A 16816-nucleotide genomic window follows, 5' to 3' on the forward strand; every position below is an offset into this window, starting at 1 on the left:
TTAATGAGTTAAATGAACCTATTTTCCAGTAATATGTGTTTAGTCCTCTCTTTGTCCGCTTTGCGTATGAATTTGCCATACAAAGAATGGGTTGTGTCTCTTGATCAGGTGAAGAACACAGTGGGCTATGACACCCTGGGCCACTGCTTCTTCCTGGAGGACGGCATCGAGCAGCGGAACACTTTCTACCGCAACCTCGGCCTTTTGACTCGACCCGGTACTCTGCTGCCAACTGACCGAAATGAGACTCTTTGCCTCAGCATTAAGGACAAAGTCTACAAGGGCTACACTCCCTCCCCCAGCACGGAGTGCAAGTAAGCTATATACTGTACAGTGAACCCCAATGAATAGAGAATATCAGCAACTAATTGACGCCCATGTCAAAAGGTTTGTAACTGCCTATAGCTGCCACAACTTTTTAAGCACTTTCTTTTCTATTAGACTAAGCTATGACATGACTGTATGAAGCTCCTGCCCTAAGTTGTACAAGAAAGATGCCAAGATGTTTTTATATGAGACACATAAGTGTTTTTAAGTGAATAACGGAAGATGGGTTCCACTAGAAAAAACAGCAAATATCAACTTTGCAGATGCCAAATCATGAAAATAGGGCATTCACTGTCTATATCCAACACTTCATTTTGGATTTAAGCTCGGTGTGACGAGGTAGCACTGCTGCAGTAGCATTAATAAGTATGTGATCATAGTAATGTGACACCTGCCAATTCGACAAATTAAGAATAACACAACAGTAAACCAACTAGAACAAGTGCAGGGCAGACGACATTTAATATTGTTTCCTGCCGGTTTGGGCTGACAATAAGCTATGTTCGACCAAACCAATATTTCTCCTCCATTAAAGAAAAACTTCCCACTCTTTTCGCTGCTCCATACTCCAGAGAGTTGTGTTGCTGGCTGCGATTGACTGGTGGCCATTTGCAAGGTAGTCTGCCCATTGCCATACCCAGAAAATGAATGGCTGCATTTTTTATTTATTTTTTGCTGTTTGGGTACACCCTGCATTGAAGGAACGTGCCTATTTTTTGGGTGAGCAATCAAGAGATTGGAAAATGTCTAGCTCCACCCTTGTTAGGCTAGCTCATCAGAAAGTTGTCCAAAATGTTCATCGCTTACTGTACATCAATTAGAATATGCGTTTGATAACTGTTTTTGACTGTTTTGCATGCATATAGACCAATTTACAAAGACCACAAGCTTACTAATGGAAGTTAACTTGAAGATAAACACAGTGTGTGTGTTTCTTTCCACCACAAGAGCTTCATTTTCAAACAGCCAGAACTCTCGGCAAGCATTAAAAATGCTCAAATAGTCGTCTCGACAGTAATATAGAAATCTAAAGGATGCACATGTGTGAACTTAATGGTTGAATCGGGGAGTCGCTGTGGGAAGAGATGGTGTGCGAACGCACTTTGATGGACAACAGAGGGTCCAATTCCATGTGAGTGACACTGCTTTTATCTGTGAAATAACATCCACTCCTCTAGACCGGATGTTTTTCTGTCACAGTCAGAGAAGTGCCACTGTGAGAGAACCTCTGACGTCTGGTTCCAGCAGTTGGTGTGTGTGTGTGTTTTGGCTGGGCTGTTGTTGTCCAAGGTTTATGTTGGAGAGCTAGATTATTGGGGAATGTTTGAGAAAGATCACTGATTTCATAGTCTGCTCGTCTCCCATATGCCTAGCTATTGCCCTCTTCATATCCTTTGTGCGGGGATTGTTTTCCAGGGCGGTTTCAACCTTCTGGATCGCTAACCCCAACAACAATCTTATCAGCAATGCGGCTGCTGGTTCTCAGGTAATTATATCAAGATCCCTATATAAATGAAAAGATCCCTGTGGTGAATCATTTTATGCATGTAACAAATTGATCCGTCAATAAAGAAGGACTTAAGAGTCTTTATTCAGAGTTGGTGTAATTACACAGCTTTAATATAATAAAATGGAAGACAAGGGTGGCTCATGGGGGGTCTACATGTGGAGAGGTATGTAATGTTCTCCCAGTGAGGGGATATTAACTGTACATTGTATCAGATCAAGCACCACACCTCATCTAGAATGCTGTATCTGATTATTCTGCCTTTCTTCAGTAGTCATCTTTGTGGTTGAAGCATGTCATCTTCTTTTGTTTGTTCCAGGATGCTGGCATATGGTTTGTGTTCCACAGCTCCTCCACAGGAGACTCTCATGGCTTGGTACCAGAAACAAAAGCAGAACTAACCCCTCTGGGGATTTTCTACAACAACCGTGTTCACTCTAACTTCAAGGTAATTTAAGGAAAACATTCTAAATTAATAAGCGGGTCAGTATCATGAAAAAGTGTCTTTGGTGTCCTCATCAGAATCACTCAGTCATCATGGAAATGTAGCGGAATAATGAAACTTGAAAACATTTGCACACAAAAGTGACACGTTTACAGGATGGAGGAGCCAAATGCAGGGGGGCGGGAGATCAGCGGGTACTGAAGAAAATATTTATTAACAAAAACGAGGACAAACAAATCTTGAAAAGTCCAAAACTCAAAGTAGCAAAGAAACACTAAGAAACAAAACATAACACTGAGAGAAACAAAACAACCTGACAGCGACAATGATCCGACAAGGACAGAACAAAAACTAGGAACTTAAATACAAGCATACTGACAAGACTGAGAAAATCCTGGACGAGACCCAGAAGGTAGGGGGGAGTTGATTGGCTAACAAGGGGATGGAATGCAGACAGGTGGACACAATCATTGACGAGACAGACATAAACATACTGAGAAAAAAAAACTAAAAAAGCCCAAACATAACACAAAAGTCTTGAAATGTGTTTCCTTCATTTTATACAATGTTTTTCCAGTAGATGTACATCACTACACTATTTGAATTTTTATTGTCATTGCACAGTGTACTAAATAAAACTTTTTTTTTTTTAGTTTGTTCACAGCAAGTTATTTGATTAGTCATTTAGATCTTGTATACTCCATTTTCATGATTTTGAACTTTTTTTGAAATACCAATTGATGAAAAAAAAATTCAGAAATCTGAAATATTTGTCTAACAGTAAATATGCAACTTGAAAACGTTTGCGAAGTGGAGTTCCAATGTGTGCTCATTAAAAGCTAACATTAGCTAAAATGTCCTCCCTGTCAGCAAGCTCACATATTTTGCTGTTGTCATGTAAATTGTATGTTTGCAATTGAGCTTGGCTAAGATGCATTTCCAATAACATAACATCTCGCCCAATGCAATTAGTTTGAAGTTACATGGAAAATCCAAATTTTTAGGGGGGGTCAATTGGGGTCTCAAAGGCACCTTTTGGTGGTATTCACTTAAGTGGTAGTTGCCATTTGTGTGCGATAGAATGTTTTTATATGAAGCATGCAACCCTCTTATGACTTGTGTGGTTGTTGTACACATGCGCAAGCACGCACACACATGCATACACACGCGCAGAAACTGGCTGTAGAACAAGCCTCTCTGTTGTGTAATGACAGCGGTCGTCAGGTGAACTGTGAGTTCTTTGTCCACTCTGAGAGTGAGTGAGAGAGAGAGAGGAAGCAGCTCGACTATACTCTGTACAGACCATAGGATTGACACACAGCATGTTTTCTTATACCCAACACACATTCAGATACATTTAAACCATACAAAACTAATTATCGTATTAAGTACCGGTATGTATATATACACATGTTCGTAACTCACAGGGTTCTTGTGTGAGCTCTGGAAGTCAATTAACTTGTGTTCTCACGCTGTAAAATATATACCATATTACAAAATACTGTTGAACTTAGATTCTTGTATGGTTTTGTTGACAATTGCCATTGTCTCGTCACCTTGCAGGCAGGGCTGTTCATTGATAAAGGAGTGAAGACCACCAATGCAAGTGCTGCAGATCCCAGAGAATACCTGTGTCTGGACAACAATGCCAGGTGTGTTAGGTTTTTCCAGATTTTTTTTTTTTTTATAGACATACAGGGGAAACCTCTAACATTAGAATGCCTCGGTGGTCATACAATACAGAGAGATATGATTCTAAAGCTATGTATCACGTGAGACCTCTGGGTGCGAGTTTTGCTTTTTCTTTAGCTTTTCACGACTTTTTTTTACACCCTAATTTCAAAAGATGTCAGCAGACCTGGCGAGAACTCAGATTAGTGAGTACCAAAGGATTAACTGTGAGTGCATTTTTAGCTTTTTCTTTGACATATTTGCAACACTCTGACAGATTCAGATTTAAGCATCACATTGTGCGCCATCCCTTGTTATGAATTATTGAGAAGTTCACGCCAATTAAAAAAAAAAAAGTACATCTTACAGAGGTTGAGCAACTTTCACTGTTGTATGACCATTAACATTTACTGTTGCTTGAAACATTGTACTGCTGTTAAAGGCTTTATGATGATGACTGTTTGACCCCCCAAAAGGTCACGTCTCTTTTCATTATTTCTTATGGGGAAATGGTTCAGCGTCATTGAGCAAATTGTGTTTGACCTCTGAGGTGCCACTGCCCAGTAACATGTTGTTAGTCATTTTTATTACCTGTATTTAATTATTTTCTTCCGAAATGTCAATTTTTGGCCTACTTAATTTTGTCTTAATGGCTGAAGTTATTTATAGCTCTCTCCAAAGCAGTATTTTCTCTGCTATGGCCTTAGCAGTATGGATGGTCATATTACTACAGTGTTGCATTTTGGTGGAGGTCCCGACAGGTTTGTGTTGACAGAAATAACAAGGTTTCACACATACAGTGTCCTCTCTTCCCACTCGGCCCTTGGCTCCACGGAAAAATCCTACGCATCCACTGGGACTTTTGGCCATGCTGAGTTTGGGCTGGAATTGGAAATGTTAAAATGTGTGCTCAGTATTAATGTTACACGTGAAAGGGAGCATGGTTTGTGACACCAGGAAGAAGATGAACAGCATTGCATGCCAAGTTCTATCGTCCATATTTGTCTGTTATGGTATGCACAGCCTGCACCTATCAGAACCATATGCTGAAAGTATGACACAACGTGAAAGACAAAGTGCCCTTCTTTTCTTGGCGGCTGCTGTTTTGGCCAAAATAACCACTCATAATCTTTTTTGGCAGTCCATACCGAATCTATGAATATCTTCACCGCACCACCCCAAGTTAAAAAATACGTCCTCTCGTGCCACCCACAGGGCACAGAAAAAGAAGGCTTGTAGACAGAATTCTTCACGGTTCATAAAGACTTCATATTCACATTCTATCAACTCTATTATGCGTGTCCAATTTTATTGCATGGTTATTAGTAATACTCTGTGCATGTTTGCATTTCTCAAGATGTCAGGCTTGAAATCTGTTGACAAATTCACATTATGTGTGTAACGCCTACCACTGGAGCCGTGTAAGGCCAAATGCCGGCAGATGAAAGTTGAAAAAGAATGTCAGTGGTGGGACGATAACACAAATTTCGACTTTACTTGTTAGATTCCGACCTCACCAGAATGCGGATCCGAGCCGACCTCGAGTAGCGGCGGTCATTGACACACTTGTCTCCTTCAAGAACAACGACATGGGGGCGTGGATACGAGGCGGTGACATCGTCATCCAGAATTCTGGGTGAGAAAAATACTGCAGAAATCATGATCCATGGCTAAATACTGTGAATATTTTTGGAATGACAAAAATCAGACATTTATATCAAGTCATTTGTTTTGTCTTTGTGAACAGTTTTGCAGACAACGGCGTGGGATTATCCTTTGCCAGGTGCGTACATATGGTAGCACTGACCTCATATCAGGCTTCATGCAGCTGTTTTCTTCACTTCCTCACCACTAACTCGTTGACATTCATCTTTTAGCTCTATAGGCCAGTGAGTCTCAAAATATGGCAGTCGTATTACTCCCTCAAGTGGTATGCAAAAGAATCACCAAATTAAATTAGACTTAAATATACTTTTTACGAATAAACTCTTTACCTTGTCTTTTAACTTGGTGTAACAGGTTTGCGAATCACTGCTATAGACGAACGCCATACTTAAAAAAAAAAATTTTTAATTTTATTTTATATTTCTTACCCTGCTCTTGTTGCAGTGATGGCAGCTACCCAAAGGACGAGGGCTCCAGTCAGGAAGTGACACAGTCTCTGTTTGTGGGGGAAAGTCGAAACCGGGGCACCAACGCAGGACAGAATAAATACTGGGGATTAGGAGGGACCGACGGGAAGATGAGAACTCTCCCTCGAAACAGGTGAGGAAAGACAGACTAAAGTAGTGGTTTATTTATTTTTTTAAATGTAGTTAATGATAAAGAAAGTGTGGGTGAACAATATAAAAAAGGTAGTATGACATTACCGCAGCCGTTTGTGTATTGCGTGAGGTTGTGAAAGGAAGTTCTATGCTGATTTACTGCCAGTGTAATGAGCTGGTTTCTTCAAGCACACATATAGTTTGCTAGAGTGACATGACTCATGGCTGCATTTTGATGACTTCATCACACATGCTTCTTTTTTCTTTTTTTCTGACTGTAGAATTTCTTCTGAAGTTGATGTCACTGTTTCCTCATTTATTCCTGGAAGGGAATTTAAGGCCATCCAAATTATAAAGCCATCACTCGTAAAAACATGAAATACTCTAATGGTGTCACACTTCAGTCAAATCATTCTTATTGACCTCTCTTTTACTGCCCGTCTATTGAGTTACCGATATGTCTTTTTGTCATTTTTTGTTCGTTAAAATGGCCGTCACTAATATTGACTCTCAGTACGATGCTGTTGTGGTTGATTGGTGTATGGTGAAAGATAAGAATGTAATTTAAAATGTGATTGATTACCGGTAATCACTTAGTTAATAATTAACTTTCATTCATTTCACATCCCACCCACCCCTAAAAATGGTTGTTGAAGGACACAGATGGACAGTAGTAGTACATTACTGTATGTATGCAGTACAGTATTTTCTTCATTATTGCATTATTTAGGTTGTCTAAAAGTGTAAAAGTGAATTTCATAAAACTCTCTTGTCATTGAAGTGAGGTAACTGGGTAGTTTCCCTGCGATTGGCTGGCAACCAGTTCAGGGTGTACCCCACCTACTGCCCGAAGCCAGCTGGGATAGGCTCCAGCACGCCCGCGACCCTTCTGAGGATAAGCGGATTGGATAATGGATGGAGGGATAACTGGATAGTCGTTAATTTAATTAAGAATGCACCGATACCACTTTTTTAAGATCAAGTACAAGTCATGACTATTTGCTGCGACAGAGTATATGTAGTTCATAATTTCACATCTTGCGATTTTAATGAATCTTTTTTGGACCTATTGCACCAAACTTAAATGACTGTATTGCTACTACGATTAATACCAGTACCATGGGTTTCAGTCAAGCCTTAGCTTGACGCTCCAATCAATCACTTCATTTTGTCCACAACTTCGTCGATGAACTGAAATCTCCAGAGATTCGTCTTGATTTTGCTCAGTTAACTTCCAAATTAAATTGATGGTTCAAAAATGTGTTCAAGAGAATGACATGAACAAGGATCAGACATATAGAATAACAGCAAGGATATATCTAACAATAATGAGAGATCAAAAAATTGTGTGGCTCTCCTCCATATTGCCTGACTGCATTAGTTCCGTGTATCACACAGATCCTTCCACCTTTAAAGGGAATTGAATAAGTCCATAATTAAATAAAAAAAAGCCATAACATAATCATCAGTATTATGAAAGCTATACAAAAAATATTTTAAAATGTGTGAAATTATTCACACATATTAAATGCAAATACAAACTATTCATTTATGATTCACTGTACTCATGAACTATCAACATTTCAATTTTTAAATAATGTTTTTTTTTTTTTTATCACAATAAACATAAATCCCTTTTTATCCACATTTTTAAGAAACTTAAATAGAATTTAGGCTCCTACAGTTATTGTTTTATTAATTTGTAGTTAACATACAGTACATTTATTATACATCTTACCCCCAAAAATAGAATGTTGAAACAGTTTTAAAATGAGAAAAAAAAGCTCATTATTAATGTATTATTTTATGTTGTTTTAAACCGTAAATACTCTTTGCATCTACTGTTAGCAAACAATTGACTTGCGCCCCTTTCTCCATAATAGAACTTTCCCAATTCGAGGCTTCCAGATCTACGACGGCCCGGTGCGGCTGACCCGCAGCACGTTCCGCGGTTTCGTCCCCACGCCGGAGCGTTACACCAGCGCAGTGGGATTCAGCCTGAAGAACACCTGGCAGCTCACCCCGCGAAACAACATGTCCCACCTCCACTTCCACGCCACTGTAAGCACACTCTCGTCCACATTCCATTTACTCACTAAATCCCACAACCGCCATCCATATGCCATCCTCAGGTGGGTCTGCGGTCGTTTTTCGGTCGTCCGGGGCAGTGGTTTGAGGAGAACGACCTAGATGGAGACAAGAACTCAATCTTCCATGATGTGGACGGCTCAGTGACAGGATACAAGGACACTTACGTAGGCAGGGCTGACAATTACTTAATCCAACATCCTAGCTGTGTTAACAAGCCTCTATGGAATGGAGTGATATGCAGTGGCCGCTACTCTCAGGTACAGCAGAGGACACTCACACCTCAGTTGTATTGTCGCATCCAATGTAAAATGTGTGTGCCGTTGTGTAGTAAATTTCCTCCTCACCATCCTTCTTCAGGTGTATATCCAGACCCAAGGTGCTCCCAGCCTCACTCTGTCCATCAACAGAGACGAGTACCCCGCAGCTCCTCTGGTTCTGAGAGGTATTAACAACCAGGGGGCGCCGTCGCAGCAGTATCAGCCTGTTTTGATGATGAGCAAGAGCTACACGTTGCACTGGAACGGACCCGCACCCAGAGAGGTTGTCCTCTCCCTCATCAACTTTGACAAGTGAGAGCACGGACATGTCTGAGATGTCAAAGCAATAGCTGTATTTTCATGTTTTAAAAATAATATTCCTGTAAGGCTACCACTCTAAAATTAGGGTAATAATGATACTAAATAATTGGTGGTAAATATGTTACTAATGAGGATTTAAACTGATACGAGTCATCCGTGAACAGTTGTAAATGATATGATGCCTGATTGTCTAAATTTCATGTTCACTCACTCCTACAGAGTTTGTTGGCAACAGTTGTGAAAGTGGTGAAGACGATCATATTTAAAGGATTTTGTACTTTAGGAAACGCAGATGGTTTTAAGCAGGGAAAATTTAGGAGAAAACTGAAAGCGCAAAATTAAGTTTGAAGTGATGGAATTGGAAATGTTAGTGGAAAGAAGCAGATTACTGAGTTACAGAAAAGTAAGCAAATGCAGGGTTGAAAGGAGTTTAGTCACAGGTGATATGGTTCCAAGTCAGTCCTTACAATCTCAGGCTTAGATCATTCAGAAGGTCCAAAATTGCATTACATCGCGATGAATTTTGTTTCTGGCATTTCAAAAATGTTTACACAAGCAGCAATCATGCGTGCACGCCATCACCTCTCATTTTGCTAACATGGCTTCCTTGCCACAGTAACACAGACATTGTTACATATACAGCAGAACCAATTTTTAAAGGGGCAGAAGCCTCCCGTAATTCATCTCAGGTTTGATAATTTGCATTGAACATGCTAAATAAACACATATAGTTGCATCTACTCCTCCGATGATTATTTTTTGTGAATGGTTGTTTGTTTGCAAACGTCTGGCGAGCAGTCCCGAATGTACTCTTGCCCAAATTTGGCTGAGAAAGCATGCGGCTCACCCGTGACCTTAATGAGCATAAGCGTTATAGAAAATGGCTTGAACTCGGAAATAGGATGGGAAATAACAATCCAAATGTGTAATTATGACACCAGACCACCATTACAATTTTAATCTCAAGCACTCCCTGGAGGGATTTGAGCACTAACACATAAGTTTATTGGTGAGTCAATAATGAAGCTTGAAGCTTTTTGTTTAGTGGAAAAAAAGATACCTCGGGGACATTTTTATAAACGTGTTGTACCAGATCATCATTCCACTTTTAATGCGACATACCCCCTCAGGGCTGCATGGATGACATTTTGGGAATTCCTATACTATATTGGAAATTGCCAGTGTACAAATGTTCTTCTGAATTAATAAATGAAACAGAAACAAAAATAACAACGGCATTATAGAGGCGTAAATCCCCCCCCAAAATAAAAATGTAAAATAATCATAAAAAAGGTTGCGTTTTTTCACCTTTCGCATGGTTCTGGTCTCCATTAACGGCGATAAACGAGGAATTACTGTATTTCCCGCCACGTTGGTTGGGAATCACTCCTGTGGATGTCAGAGCAAAGTCAAAATGCTTTTTTACACAGTGTGTGTTCAGTCTAAAAAGCGGACCCTTGTTTGTTTTCCATTAGAGAGAACTGGGTGCTGTTCGGACTTTGCTACCCACCAGACACCACCTTCCAGATCGTGGCTGACATCAACGACAGGCAGAGCAACACTTTTGATGACATCACCGACTATGGGCCCGTGTTCTCTCTGGCTGATTTGGAGTCGAGACCGTTGGATAGGAAGTACTTCTTCGACCAAAATGTTGGGTGAGAGAATCCAACTTACTTACAAAAAAAAAGTTCAGACTATAAGCCACCTATATATCTTTATCCATAAGGCTCAAATAAAGATAGCAGTGAGCTCAATAGACTGAATCTCGACGTAACGACATTGAAAGTTTATGAATGCTGCCATTTTGTTCCCACCAGCTTGCTGTGGCTGTACCTGCGAGCCCGCCATGGTCGTGACGGTCACAGCTACTGCTCGGCCAAAGGCTGCGAGAGAGTCAAAGTCATGGCCACAACGTCCTCCCAGCGGATATGCAACTGCACCAGCAACGCCTACCCCAAGTATGCCAAAACCCCCTCGGCCGTCTTGCCTATGCCGGCCCCAGACACGCAACCCTGCATAGACTGTGGAGCCAAACAGGTTTGTTTTCTTTATGTTTATTAATATATCGCTGGCTTTGGGCCAAAACCTTGTACCTCCAAAATGGTCACTTTTTAGGAGACCCCAAAAATGGCAAGTTTGTTCAACCATTATTAGCATGGCATTGTAAGGGAGACGAAGTCTTTTTCAACACGTTGGATTGGTCAATAATGTGTAAAAATAACACTCATGCGTGTGGACTCACCAATAGTAAAGATTTTTGAAAACATGAAATTCACCAAAATGTGACTTATGGTTTTGGCCCAAAGCCAGATATATGTAAACATATGATGTGAGTGCATTGAATCGACCTGGATCGAATTGTTCCATTTTAAAATAAGATACTGTCTATATCGAATCATCTTTTATTGGATATCTGTAGATTATTTTGTTTGCATTTTATGGGGGGGGGGGGTCGTCGAATGTTTCAATGTCTTTGTCTTATGTTGTAATGTGTAAAAAAATGAATAAATTGAAAAAACAGCGATTTCAAAAGAGTTAACATCAGCCGGCTAATCGGTCGGGCCCTAGTAAAAACCCACTAGAAACTGCAGATTTCCGCAATATAGCAGTAGAACATGGTGACATGATTTTCATTCATTGTGTGGGCAATGTTGGCCCTAGTGACTTTTTGTTTGTGTTTCCTCAAGCGTGTGTTTACCAGTGAGCCGTGGACGTCCTACCTCCAGACGCAAGTCAAGTCTCTCAGTGTGAAGGAGCAGAGAAGAGGAGACAACACGTCCTTCATCGCTGTGAGCAGATATTTAGCGTGTGGCACACATCACACTTTAGCTGCCCACTAATTGGGGTGGAAAATTTCCATGAGAAGTTAAGCTGGGGAATTTGGAAGTAATAAGCATGAAGAGAAACATTTTAGTTTGTCATAAGCCCATATCCATGTAAGATTGAGCATGATATTTCAACAATCTCCTTTCGAAGCAGAACGATCAAGTTACTAAAATGTTTCTTAAGCAATTTGTTCATTGGAGAATAAGAACATGAATGGAGATTTAAATATTACTCATCCCCCTGACTCACCCCATTTAAAAAAAAATAACCCCCCCTCCCCCATCCAAAATGATACCAAGAATGTCCCATTCAAAATGCAATTACCGGTACAAAAAGCCTTTGCGAAACACTTTAAGGCAATGTGCTCTTCATATTCACCTGTGCCTGCATGAAATATTTTTTTTTAGGATTATGCTGAATGATATTTTCCCAATCCACTGTCACTGAAAATATCAGGGTTTCTTAAAGCCAATTTCAGGGACACAAGAAATGAACAGTATGATTATGAAAATAGAATATAAATGATCAAAATGATTATTTTTATTCAATTACTTCTCATGGACAATACAACCATGTACATTTAAAAAAAAAATGTAACCACTTATTACACACGCTGTATGTAGCAGAGAACTGTGGAACCACACTAATGAAATAAAAAAAAAAAAAAAAAGGTATAAAATGAAATAGTCATCTGTTTTTCTGTCCATCAGGTAAACGAGGAGATGATGCCCCTCACTCAGCCCGGATATCTCGTGGTCTCTGTGGACGCCTGCTCTGGCAAAGTCACCAAGAAGGCGTCATTTGTCAAGATGGACGCCAAGATGAAGCAGCACCTAACGACCGCAATACCAAAGAGGCGAGCGCGGTAGCCTAACACCGACTTTTGTCGGCAAGAACTATTGCTGACTTGTTTGTTGTCCTGGTGAACAGGTCCATTGTGCTGATAGCAACACGAGGCCAGCCCGAGGGTCTGCCTGATGTCGCTGAGTATCTCATCCCCTTCGGTTTGGCCAAAGCGGCCGACTTGCACAATAAAGGTTTGTGGTGATGACTACTACTATGACTATTAGCCGTGTGTGGTGGCATCACAAAACCCAAAAGAAAAATCTGTCCCTCCCTGCAGAGAGTGTGGCACTGTGGGCTTTCCAGGGCAGTGCCTCCCCCCCTCCGTGGGTGTGTCTCCAGGCGGGCCAAGGGGACCACGTCCTGGGCTCGCAGGAGCGCTTCTTGCCGCTCGCTCTCCAAGCGTACGGCTGTCCTCCACCCGCAGCTCAGCAGATGCGTAGGGACCTGGACCTGCTCAAACAAGCCACGGGACTCCAGTGAACTAATGTGAACTCGACAAACATAAACAACTGGCTGATGAATGTGAACTGCTGAACTTTAATTTATTAACAATGGCATATATGTTGTGATGTGTGTGTCTGTGTGTTTGTGTGAGTAAGGGCCGATAAGTCAATGCACTTTTATTATTTAAAAAAAAAGAAAATAAAAATAATCATCCCGATGTCACCAAATGGACCTTTTTAAAATAAGGCATGGAATAACAAATGAAAAAAACAAATCAAACAATTATATTCTTTTATGGTTTAATATATGAGAAGAGGAATCTCATCAGTGGTAAGGGCGCGGTGCATTTGTCACAAAACGAAAACAATTGAAATCATGTTGGACAGGGAGCAAAATTGGAACGAGACATACTCTGGATAAATCAATTCCAACACCATTGTGACCAAGAAGGCAACGTGTAATAAATAAATAAATAAATAAATAATACCAACGGGGCTTAGGTGTGCAAAACAACAAGCCATATTCACATGCATATTCAAACAGAAGTCATTTGCAGCTAGTTTGATCTGCTTTTGCCTTATTTCGATACACGTTTTGCTAATTTACTGGAAAACCACCTGAGGTTATAATGCAGCCTTATGAGAAGATAAGCACCTTTTGAGTGGATGTCTTAATGGAGGTGTTTAAAGTGCAGGCCACGTGAGCAATGGATATAGAAAATAATACAATGAGCCTTATCAAATATACATATACAGCAGAATTTAAAGACATTACCAGGGCTATAGAGTAGTTTGTTGAATATATTTTAGCAGCTGTGCTTTTGTATTGAGCGTACCCCTTTGAGAGGCCTTTTTGGATGTGAGCAGGGCTCCCCCACTGAGCATTGATATGTGCCAATGAAGTGACTGATGACAAGCGTGTGTGAATATCTGACTACATGTGGCCTTGTAACCACTCTACTGTTTAAAAAGGGCAAATCCATGAGAGCGAGTCAAAAGAGGTTGTTTTTGAATTGTAATGATATTGTATTATAAGTCATTCTGTACATCTACTGGGTGAACTGGTTTTCTATTGTGTTTTTGTTTCAACATGAATACCTGGCATTTGTTATGAGGATGTTACTGAAATAAACATGTATGCTTTGTTGTAAAGTGTTGCTTATGCGACTAAATAATTTTACTAAATAATGAAATAACTAAAACTTTGTTAGAGATATCTTAGAAGGAATTGGCACATTTACAGTACTGACAAATTAATTCAAATGTGTGTTTAATAACAAACAAGTAATTGCGTCATACACTGTCGAACTGAGCCATACTACTGTATATCGAATTGAATTGTAATCCCACTGAGTTGAACCGAACCGAATTTTGGCAAAAATGGCGCCCAGTGACGCACACTGGCCTCGGCACAAGCCCCTCCCGACTATATGAAAACTTAGGTGCTTCGTTCGCATCAACGTTATCGAGCGCAATTGCAAGTTAATAGAAGGCCAATTTCTTCCACTACACTTCAAAAATGCACGGTACATGGATGGCATTATGCCACTATTTAAATGGAATAACAACTCGGTGTCATTATTTACGCCATCCGTCAGTGGCAGAGAATCACTGGGCGTCTGTTAGCTCACATGCTAGCTGGATGCTAGCACCTGTAAGGCTGGACGGTAAATGCACGTTGCATGGTTGATGGACGCCATGTTGTTTCATTATCAGCATTGCCTTGCATTTGAGTTTTGGGCACTTTGAAATGGATTTTTGGCTCGTTTTTCAAAATGGTTGGTTGTGTGGCTGTTGGCAGTTACAATTCCCGGACAAGGCGCGAGGAAGAACGCATTGTTCCCTGAAAAACACAAAAGACCACAGCTCTCCGAGGTAAGCACATTAATCAAATAACATCAGATTAATATATGGCCTAATTTTATATACTGCGTGACTTTTATTTTTATTGATTATTTAAATTTGTCTTCACGGCATTCTTTTATTCATCCGCTTTAATTGATTGGATGCAAACATTGCTACCGACTTCTTTTATTCTTTTATTCACCCGCTATAATTGATTGGATGCAAACATTGCTACCGACTTGACCACATGGGGGCAGCGTAGCATTTCTAGCATAAGGTTAGAAACGACTGCCTTTCAACACCCCAGCCCATTAGAACCCGTTGAGTGGATGGCTGGGTGAATAGTTTTTTTTTTTTTTTTTTTGAGTGAGAAAAGCCCATTTAAAACGTACAAATAGCCTATTAAAAAAAAGAAAAGAAACCACAATTCAATGGTTGCACACTCCGCACACACTGCGTGGCTCACATTGTTGGGTAGAAACTCTGGCACATTATTCACTATTATTATTGTGAAAGAATTTTGATCTAATATATACAATTCACATGAACACAGAAGAGGATTATTTTTTGATAACACGTTTTTTTTTTTTTTTACTTTTCATTTTATTAATGATGAACAGTAATATGCAACAATTTGAAACGTGCAAACACTACCAGAGAAATGCCAAGGCTAAAAACACACTGTAAGAGACATGTGTTTGTGTGCGTGTCTCTGCGTGTGTGTCCGCATATGTGTGTGTGTGTGTGGGTGGGTGGCTGAGCTGGCCTGAGGGCTACTCAACATACTGTACCTATGTTCCCTGTAACTTGCATATTTTCTGAATGACTGGCGGCCTGTCCAGGGTGTGCCCCACCTCCCACCCAAACTCTACATTGGGATAAGTGCCAGCTCACCCCTGCCCCTAATGAGACCGCGGATAGAGAATAGACGGATGATGAATACTTTGTATCAGGCATAACTGTTGACATCTACACTGGCAAAAGCATGAACTAAACTGACACAATGTTGCATTTATTGGACAACGAACATTATTTGGTAAATAATGGGCTTCCCTTTACAGCAATATAAGCATCGGATTTCTCACAGGCAAACAAAACATCAAAAGTTAGAACTGCAGTGAATGCTTTTATTTTTGCACTCACAAAAAAGTTCTGTCGTTAATATTAGTAATTATTTCTATTTCGTGTGAGTTGACTGAAACGATATTGTGTATTTATAAAACTTGAGATTTATACAATAAGAATCGTGAATTCTTAAAATATTTTATATCAACCTGTTGATTGAAAATATGCGTGGGTGTGTGGAACACAAAAAATGATTTTAATGGCCATTTTCTGTCATCGGCTTCACCATGTTTTTTCACAGCAGTAGTAACGCCACACTAAAACGTTGCTGGGTTGTTTTCCTAACCCGCTTGCTGGGTAGTTGTTGATTTTGAGCAGATTGTGTTGACCCAGATTTGTTTGAATTTTTGATTTGGGTGGGCTGAAGAGCCAAATCTGCCAGTTTGATGGGTCAGTGAGTAACACCACTGATGTTGGACACAGGAATTGGGGTTCAAATCAGGTGTGTTGGAGGAGGGAAACATATAAAGCATGCAGGATAGCGGCCCTCGAAGACCGGAGTCTCTATATCATCCAGCACCTGGGTCCACTCCTCTGCACTCTCTTCTTCAGCCCCCACCACAGGTTTTCAATGGGGAACTCTCTCTCTCTCTCTCTCTCTCTCTCTCTCTCTCTCTCTCTCTCGTTTTTGTATGGTCTGTCTATCACAACTTTTTACCTGTCATGGTCGGTTCTTGAAGTAGTATAGAAAATGAATGGCTGAGGATCTGGTGCAGGTTTACCTAATGTTAGTTCAGTGACTATTTGATGAGCATCTAATGGAGAGGGGATTCTCCTCCCAGCTGTTTAAACAGGTACGTTTATCTTCTCCCCCTCACAAATCTCCCCATGATATGCCCTCTTAA

General features: G+C 40.4%; 2 protein-coding genes across 4 annotated transcripts in view; both read left to right on the forward strand.

The window, feature by feature from the left end:
- The window catches only part of cemip2 (cell migration inducing hyaluronidase 2), a 29979-nt gene extending 16772 nt beyond the window's left edge, over positions 1-13207 (forward strand). The window contains exons 9-24 of the mRNA XM_086031796.1: positions 109-314; positions 1744-1813; positions 2154-2282; positions 3843-3931; positions 5455-5586; positions 5698-5733; positions 6060-6215; positions 8098-8275; positions 8347-8562; positions 8663-8874; positions 10359-10541; positions 10704-10923; positions 11574-11675; positions 12423-12568; positions 12643-12749; positions 12836-13207. Coding sequence (XP_085887922.1) covers positions 109-314; positions 1744-1813; positions 2154-2282; positions 3843-3931; positions 5455-5586; positions 5698-5733; positions 6060-6215; positions 8098-8275; positions 8347-8562; positions 8663-8874; positions 10359-10541; positions 10704-10923; positions 11574-11675; positions 12423-12568; positions 12643-12749; positions 12836-13038 — 2385 coding nt within the window. The 3' untranslated portion in view covers positions 13039-13207. The remainder of the gene's footprint in view (positions 1-108; positions 315-1743; positions 1814-2153; positions 2283-3842; positions 3932-5454; positions 5587-5697; positions 5734-6059; positions 6216-8097; positions 8276-8346; positions 8563-8662; positions 8875-10358; positions 10542-10703; positions 10924-11573; positions 11676-12422; positions 12569-12642; positions 12750-12835) is intronic.
- Positions 13208-14422: 1215 nt separating this feature from the next.
- Positions 14423-16816, forward strand: part of trpm3 (transient receptor potential cation channel, subfamily M, member 3) — a 152949-nt gene continuing 150555 nt past the window's right edge. For all 3 annotated transcript variants that reach the window (XM_086030201.1, XM_086030202.1, XM_086030205.1), the window contains exons 1-2: positions 14423-14668; positions 14803-14876. In XM_086030201.1, coding sequence (XP_085886327.1) covers positions 14521-14668; positions 14803-14876 — 222 coding nt within the window. In that variant the 5' untranslated portion in view covers positions 14423-14520. The remainder of the gene's footprint in view (positions 14669-14802; positions 14877-16816) is intronic.

Source organism: Filicampus tigris, chromosome 5 (assembly GCF_054856515.1).
Source record: "Filicampus tigris isolate MCC_2025a chromosome 5, RoL_Ftig_1.0, whole genome shotgun sequence".
NCBI lineage: Eukaryota > Metazoa > Chordata > Actinopteri > Syngnathiformes > Syngnathidae > Filicampus > Filicampus tigris.